The sequence below is a fragment of the Hevea brasiliensis genome, chromosome 1 (assembly GCF_030052815.1).
Source record: "Hevea brasiliensis isolate MT/VB/25A 57/8 chromosome 1, ASM3005281v1, whole genome shotgun sequence".
NCBI lineage: Eukaryota > Viridiplantae > Streptophyta > Magnoliopsida > Malpighiales > Euphorbiaceae > Hevea > Hevea brasiliensis.
In genome coordinates, this window is record NC_079493.1 from 106,740,459 (window position 1) to 106,749,206 (window position 8,748).

An 8,748-nucleotide genomic window follows, 5' to 3' on the forward strand; every position below is an offset into this window, starting at 1 on the left:
AGCCTATGGTGCTAGATGTTGAAGAATTATCTGTATACCTAGAACTATTAGACTTTCGATCAAAACTAAGTTTGACTCTACCATCTATATACTGAGTAATATGCCTTATCTTTGTATTGGGTTTTGGAGACATTGGAAGTTCAGGATTAGCAACACCTTCTAAAATCCACTCATCTAGTTAGATTATGTCTTCCTATAAAATAAGTCTAGGGATGAAGTGTTGAATTTCATAAGAGTAAAGTTTCTACTTTTTTGCTCTGAAAATGGTGTTTTGTAGCAAAAGCAAAAATCATAACTTTATAATAGACTTTAAAGATTAAAGCAAGAGGGATTGATCCTTCAATCATTTTCTAATTGTGAGTTTTAATTTGTAAAACAAGATTTTAAAATATTTATATCACTTAAAGAAATAATAAAATTTAAATAACAATAAAAAGAAATAGGTCCACTATATAAATTTGATTCAACTGAACTAAGTAATAAGTTCTGAAAATTTATAAACTTAGAGTCTCTAAGAACTGTTAGAAATGAGGTATTAAGTCCTTTTGTAACATGCCTAATTCCTACTCGGACCAAATCCATATGAAACTCGTTGAAAAGTTTTGCAAGAGGCTACAGAACTGTTCCTATAAAAACTTGCTGTTCATGGGAAAGGATTTCCACTGTTTAAGTGATATTGCAAGATTTCAAGGGCACAAACACAAAAACAGATCAAGCAATGCACAACCTCAGTAACTATATATATATATATATATATATATATATATATATATATATATATATATATATATATATATATATATATATATATATATATATTCCACTGTAAGGTTCAACTTCAAGCACTAGCGCCCTGCAGTCATTGTCGGCATTAAAACAGAATCAAGCCTAGTTTGCATGCTAATGCCACTTCTGATACACCAAAACCCACACCCCTTAATCTTTGTCCCCCCATTTAAGCCTCAGCATCAAGTAAAGCTTTCAATAATAGAAGGAATAATATGGTCATTGTAAAATATGTTGAATCAACTTGAAAATTTGTTCTCACAAAAAACAAGATCCCATCCTCTTTTTGTCTTGGCCAAAATAACAAAATACAATAATTTGTTATCCATTTAACATTTAGATCTGATTAATAAGTTTTGCCAGAAGAATGAATTTTGGGGAGAATGACCACAGAGCAGAGAGAGAACATCCCCACAAAACAATCTCTTCATCCCTCAAACTGTTTCTGGCTCATTCATGGCTGTTGGCGAGGTCCCAGGCCCAGCACAAATTTCACTGGGCAGTTGCCTCGCAAACAACAATCTGCCTGCTTCATTAATGAGACATCAAAGATGAGGCCCTTTCCCTAAATTCTGTAATTCAGCAATGAAGAATTCATATTGCTTAGAAGGAGAGATCTTCACAAAGAACCCACCAAAAATTTCCAAAATGACAGTTTAAATATGTAAAAACTACTAGCTGAAAACCAGCCAAACTCAAAAGAGAACCAACGATGTGTAAATCAAACGATAGCACTTATTAACTAAGATCATGCACAACTGACGAGAATAAAGTGCGAATTATAGCTTTGTAATGTTGAGCTTCTTAGAAAACCATAATGTTTGTATCTGCCCATAAATTCTACTAGCTATAGATCCATTAAGTTTCCCCTTTACAAAGCATTTTTCAAACAAAGGACCACGAATTAACCAACCCACTAGCTAAAGCTAAAGCTTAGCTTAGCAGGGATCATCCCCACAGTATCTAAGCATGGGATACCTGAGTTTGAAAAAATTAAAAAAAAAAAAAAAAAAGAGGAAAAAGAAAAGAGGGGAAAAAAAAATAAACTAACTACACCCAAAAAAGCAACCTGAGGAAGCAGATTCAGAAGCCCAACAGAAGCACTTATTGTACCCTCATGAAAAAGAACACAATATGAACAGCTCTTCAACGTCCTGTTGCTGCACGAGCCCCTCCTAACAGATAAAAACACCAGAATCAGTCATTAAAGACATAGCAGTAAGTAGCACAAACCCTAAAAAGAAGGATGATGAGCTAAAAGAGGTCCTATATTAGCTTCATTCAAAATATCATTATCTTTTTCTTCTTCCTCTCTCCCTCCCTTTCTTCTTCTTTTTTCATGACCAAAGCATCATAGCTATTAACATCTATAGTTGGTAAAAAAACATTTTCAACGGTTCTAAGTTCTAGCACAAAGGACAATTATATTCCCAAGGCTCGCATGTACCTATATTGCTGCATAGGTTATCATAATATTGACTTTCACCAGATAATTGTCGTTTGGGCTTTATCAAACCCTAGTGATGGGAGACAGAAAACACGCTAACAGAACTTTAATTATCCTGACAACATGAAAAACTTGATGGTCAACAGATTCTCACAAGGAATCAGGTTCATTTTCAGGTTGATTATCCTGTGATAAAGCAAGCAAAACCCATTGCATATGGAATAACACTTAATACCGAAAGCCATAGCAAAAATCCAGTAATGACTTGTGAAACAAATTATGAAGCAGATGACAAACAATTCCAAGAGCACAAATCAGACAGTGAGAACGCAGAAATGGTTTAGCAGATAAAATGTAACACAAAAATATAAATAAACAAACAAATATATAGACATTTTAAGGGTCACACAAATTGAGAATGGGATGAATTTGAGAAAAAAAGAATATAAGCAAGCTAGATCTGATCATTGGGTGGGCCAGGCCTGAAATTCACTCTGCCTAGGCCAAGCCAGCTGAACATAGATAAAAAATTATTTTTTAACAGCTCAACTCAACTCAACTAAGCCTTTATCTCAAAAATTTATTTGGGGTCGGCTATGTGGATTCTCTTTCTCCACTCTAAACGATTTTGGGTTAAATCCTCGAAAATGTGTAATACTTCTAGGTCATATTGTACTACTCTCCTAAAAATCAGTTTAGGTTTATCCCTTATTTTCTTTCTATCCTCTAACGCAACGTGCTCTACTTGTATAACTGGAGCCCCCGTATGTCTACGCTTCACATGACCAAACCATCTCAATTTTCCTTCTCTCAACTTATCCTCAATTGGTACTACTTCCACCTTTTCTCTAATACTCTCATTATGGACTTTATTTAGTCTAGTATGACCATTCATACACCTTAACATTCTCATCTCTGCAACTCTCATCTTAGACACATGCGGCACCTTCATTGCCCAACACTTACTACCATATAACATGGTTAGTCGTATGGCTGTACGGTAAAATTTTCATTTAAACTTATTGGGAATCTTGCGATCACATAAATCTTCCGCGTCACGTCTCTACTTCAACCATCCGGTTTTAATCCTATAACTAACATCCTCCTCACATCTCCCATCAACTTAAAGGATTGAGCCGAGATATTTAAAGTGATTACTTTACGGCAATACAACGCCATCCAAACTAACTTTTTTCCTATTATCTGTTTGGCCTTCACTGAACTTGCAATGCAAGTATTCTGTTTTCGTTCTACTTAACTTAAGGTCCTTTGACTTTAGAATACTTCTCTAAAACTCTAACTTTCTATTGACTCCTTCTCTTGTCTCATCTATCAGAACTATATTATCCGCAAACATCATGCACCAAGGAATACAGTATTTGTATATGTTTCATCAATTCATGTAGAACTAATGTAAAAAGGTAAGGGCTCACAGCTGAACCTTGGTGTAATCCAATTGAAATAGGAAAATCTCTTGTGTTCCCTTTCACTGTGCGCACAATAGCAACTGCTCCTTCGTACATATCTTTCAACACTTGTATGTACCTAATAGATACCCTGTTTTGTTCTAACACTCTACATAAGACATCTCTTGGAACACTATTATAAATCTTCTCCAAATCGATAAAAATCATATGTAGCTCTTTCTTCCCATCTTTATATTTCTTTATCAAACTTCTAATGAGAAAGATCGCTTCCATAGTTGAACGACCAGGCATTAAGCCAAATTGATTGGGAGAGATAGAAGTGTCATGGCGTAGTTGATGTTCCACAACTCTCTCCCACAATTTCATAGTATGGCTCATAAGTTTAATTCCTGTATAGTTTGAACAACTCCGTATATCTCCCTTATTTTTAAAAATAGATACTAAAATACTTCTCTTCCATTCATCAAACATATTTTTTTAGTTTAGAATCTTATTAAATAATTTAGTTAACCATGCCACTCCCACATCTCCAAAACACTTCCATACTTTAATTAGTATTCCATCGAGTCCACAGGTTTTACCCACTTTCATTCTCTTAAGTGCTTCCTTTATTTCTAAAGATCTAATCCTTCTAGTGTAATTCACATTCTTTTCTATTGCTTTGTAGTCTATATTCATGCTATTACCACTTTGACTATTATTAAAGAGATCATCAAAATAATTTTTTCATCTTTCTTTAATGTCCTCATCTTTCACCAACATTTTTCCTTCTTTTCCTTAATGCACCTAACTTGATTGAGATCTTAACATTTCTTTTCTCTCATCCTTGCTAATCTATAAATATCTTTCTCCCCTTTTTTTAGTTTCAAGTTTCTTATATAACTTTTCAAAGTCCTGCGCTCTTGCTTGACTAACCGCCTTTTTTGCCTCTATTTTACGATCTTGTATTGTTCATAAGCCTCATTATTATCACACTTAGGTAATTTATTATACCATTCACTCTTTCTCTTCATTGCCTTTTGTACTTTCTCATTCCACCACCATCTCTCTTTTGAGGATGGTCCATGTCCTCTAGACTCTTTTTTGTAATTCCTCTTTTAAATTAAAATTTTTAATATAATATAATATAAAAATTGTATTTTGGGCCAGGCCTAGGCTGCCTAGTGCCTAGCCCCTCACCAGGCCTGGGTGTGTGAACAGGTTTAACTGCAAGAACCCCAAAGATTCTATGAAAACATCTCACAGATACATAGTTTCCAGATTCCCTCTCAAAATGTCAAGAAAGTCTCTTAAGCTTCTGAGTGCTGATGCTATGCTGCAGTTTCTGGTTTTCTTATTTAGATTGCTTATCACCTGTTGATAACATGGCTTTAATTCATCATACATGCAATATGACACAAATAAAGACCTTATAACACCGAGAAAAGAGGGCATAAAACTCCAAAAACTATGACAAAACATCATTTATGAAAGCTATACATGTCATTGAAAAGAATCAGGAAATTACTTCTTTAACCTTAATATCAACCTTTCCCCAACAGTTACGCTTAACATCAGCAACCGTAACAAATAACACACTAAAAATTACTCCAAAATGTAACAGAGTACAGAGACAGAGCACTCTGCACAGATTACAATCTGTAATACAAATCTCAGATGCATCTTTCCTCATTAAAAGCAAAAACAAAATGCAATATTTAGTAATTCCAAAGAATAATAAGACCCAAAGTGCATATTTATGATATTATCAACCAGTTTAAGAATAAATGGCATAATACTAAATTTAATCATTTATGTGCATAACTACAACGGAAGTTCTACTACATTATGCCAATTTTCAATGTATTCCCAATAAATACTTTTAATTCAAGTGCTATTAAAATGTGAATTGTTTTCCAATCCTAAATTGCTATGCTGTGACAATCTCTATTAACTAATGCTTAAAGGATGCCACAGGAAGCAACTTTCCAAACTAGCTTTCTACTGAACAAAAATAATAATTTTTCAAGAAAGAAAACAAAGAGAAAATCATCAAAAAGAATAGAGGAGATAAAAAGAGAGTAAAACTATCCTCAATTTCCTTAGCAACTAAAAAAAGAACTTTAGAGGGGGGGGAACCCAATAAACAAACTACTTCTTGGAAAAGGATGAAAAAGTCATTCCCATTTTCCCTCCCTTTCATTTGCATTCATTCATTAAAAAATTATTATTTTTGCTAAGTTGTAGGACTGATTTGGAAGAAGTGTTACCATGTAGTATCCACAAGACATTAGTTGTTAGAAATTCCTGTCATTAACAATTCAATACTAATGGTTTCAAGTTTTAAAACGTATCAGGAAGTGAATAAAAAAGGAAAAGAGTGTCATGAATTCACTGAAAAATGACATAATTTATTAAACCTGGTAATATAGTTCACACTTATCAAACATAGAAGACCAATAAGCTACATGCTTCTAACGTTGACAACATTTTCAAGTGCATACATGCATGAATAAACAAATGATTTTCAGTTGATGAGTTTTGAATTTACAAAATTCATGTTAACACTAGTCAAGAAGCATTAAAAGCAATAAAACTAATAGGTGAAACAGCATATAGGATGGAAAATTATTAAAAAAAAAAAAAAGATTAAATAAATCATATAACTAGCTGCTTATTTAATCGACTCAAGTATCCGACATTCATCATCACAAGAATAAGGAAAACTGATAAGTATTAGTTTCACCTTTCCTCTTACTTGAGCTAGAAGAATTGCCATCAGCACTTGTCACTAGGTTCCCAAGTCCACAGCCAACAAGCTCCTTCATTCCTGAGTTTTGATTTGCCAGACACTGAAGATTATCAAACTCACAACCATTAAGCCCTTGGCCATTTAAGGCCATACCTTCCCCACTCTTGCCATCTGCCCCTGGATGTAAACAATAAGCCTGACCATTACACTGCACATTACATGGATTCATTACATAAGCACCAGGTAAATTTGGATTGGCCAAGTTCAAGTCATTAGCTGATTTCTGATATGGAAAAGATCCAATCTCCCCTTCAATCCTTCCCCGTATATCCACAAGCAAACATTTGAGCCTCGCAACCTCAGCCTCCAATGCCGCTTGTCCCTGAAGCCTCTTCAGCAAATGCTGATTCAAAGCCCTCAATTTCACAACTTCATCCTCCAAAGATGCGGCCCTTGCCTTCTTCTTCTCCCTATACTTGCGGACTGCCTCCCTATTGCCTAATGGGCGTTTCTTTGACTTTTTCTCAGTGGACTCAGCAGTATCATCAGTCCCAGTCTTATCATCCGAAGGTGCAGACACAATTTTGGTGTGTACATGAAAGCAGGTATGTGTATGGGAATAATCAGGACCAGGAGGGTTGCAAGTGTGTGTGTGAGTACAGGCATGAGTATCCTTGAGTAGTTCATCGAAGAAACTGTCCATTGAGCAATTGCTCGGAATCTCACCCATGTTGGTAGCCGAAAATACTTCTTGGTTCAAGACATCTAGCTCCCCATCATCCATTTAAGCTCAAATGAAGAAAGGCAGAACTAAAATTGGGGATTTTGATGTGATGATTATTTGGGTCAAATTCAAGGTTTCTAAACTATACTGAGATTGGAAAGTGTAAGTTCAGTGCTTATAAGCTGCAAAAAGGGGATTTTGAGCAAGCGGATCAATAACTCAATTAAAACCTCAAATACAAAGTCACAGAACACCACAATTTTCTTGCAATTCAATTACAACCCATATGTGAATTCAAAGCACTAAACAAAAAACAACTGATTAAACTCACCAAAACCAAATACAGAATTAATTATCAACTCAAACAAAGAAACTTACAGTGAAAAAGTAAATTAAAATCTGGGAATTAAGAGAATAGCTCGATGAAATTAAGGGTATGTAGGAAGCGGAAAGAAAGAACAGAATCGAGAAACAACCCACGAAAGATAAATCATCATAGAATTAACAATCCAAACCCTAGAAAAAAAAAAAAAGGCTGCTATGCTAAAAGAATAAAAACAGGGAAAAAGAATACATATATTTTGAAAAGGAACCCTAAAAGAAGAGCAATTGATACAAATAGAAAATAAAGTGAAAATAAGCGTACCAAAGATGAGAAGATCGTTGATTCTTCTTAAGAGGCAGATTCCACCAAAAAAGAGAACCCCTCTCTCTCTCTCCATTGGTCAATCAAGATATCATCACAATTCACAGAGCCTTTACTTTCAATTTATACCTACTTGGGGGACCTAGATGCAAATTTAAAAAATGAGGGAAGTTATTATATGGTACATCTGGTATTACAGTTCAACACTTATGTTGGACCTATACCCTTCATCTTGGCCGTCAGCTTCATCAGATCGAACAGATATGCCATGTCAACTGACTTTGCTAAGTGGCGAAAGGAGACTGACAAAGATTGGTCTCCTTCGCTGACTATTCAAAAAACGCATTTAATGTGTTATTTATTTTAGATTGAAAATTGATGGTCGTAGTCAAATTTTTTTTTTTTATTGTAGCCGATTTTTAATTAATTGTTATAGAAAAATTAAAGTAAATTTTAAAAAATAATAATAAATTATAATATAGTAATTAAAATTTTATTTGATTAATAAAATAATTTAAATTACTTTATATTTAAATATTTTTTATTTATTATATAAAACATATTTATAATATAAAATATGTTTTATATTTATTTTTAATTAAAATTTTATATTAAAAAATTAATTTTATTGATTAAAATATTTTTTAAGATAATAAACAATTTAAAAACTACATAATTATAAAGGAATCATAAAATAATCACATTGTTAAAAAAATTTTAATTGTTAATTATACAAAATTTTTAATTTTTAAGTATTTTACCATATTATCTATATTTAATTTTTAAAATTTTACTACATATTTCATTTAATATAATTTTTAGCAATTTTAATAATAAATATGCTTATAAGTTAATTTTTACTAAACATGTTATCTACTTATAAATTACTTAAAAGCATTTTTACCAAATACATATGCTTAAAATCTTAAATTCTTTATTTACACCATAATTTAATTGTAATATTTTTTAGCCCAATTAATAAACAAG

General features: G+C 33.1%; 1 protein-coding gene across 3 annotated transcripts; it reads right to left on the reverse strand.

The window, feature by feature from the left end:
* Positions 1 to 1,545: 1,545 nt before the first annotated feature.
* Positions 1,546 to 7,917, reverse strand: LOC110647792 (basic leucine zipper 19). 3 transcript variants are annotated; one of them, XM_021801778.2, is made up of 3 exons: positions 7,762 to 7,917; positions 6,398 to 7,297; positions 1,546 to 1,961 (listed from the first exon to the last, which is right to left on the reverse strand). In XM_021801778.2, the coding sequence occupies exons 2-3, from the start codon at positions 7,173 to 7,175 to the stop codon at positions 1,933 to 1,935; spliced, it is 807 nt and encodes a 268-aa protein (XP_021657470.2). In that variant the 5' UTR covers positions 7,176 to 7,297; positions 7,762 to 7,917; the 3' UTR covers positions 1,546 to 1,932. The 3 variants fall into 3 exon arrangements, with proteins under 3 accessions (XP_021657470.2, XP_021657468.2, XP_021657469.2); XM_021801776.2 differs by having other exon boundaries at positions 6,386 to 7,297; XM_021801777.2 differs by lacking the exon at positions 7,762 to 7,917 and adding an exon at positions 7,494 to 7,721 and having other exon boundaries at positions 6,386 to 7,297.
* Between the last annotated feature and the right edge of the window lie 831 nt (positions 7,918 to 8,748).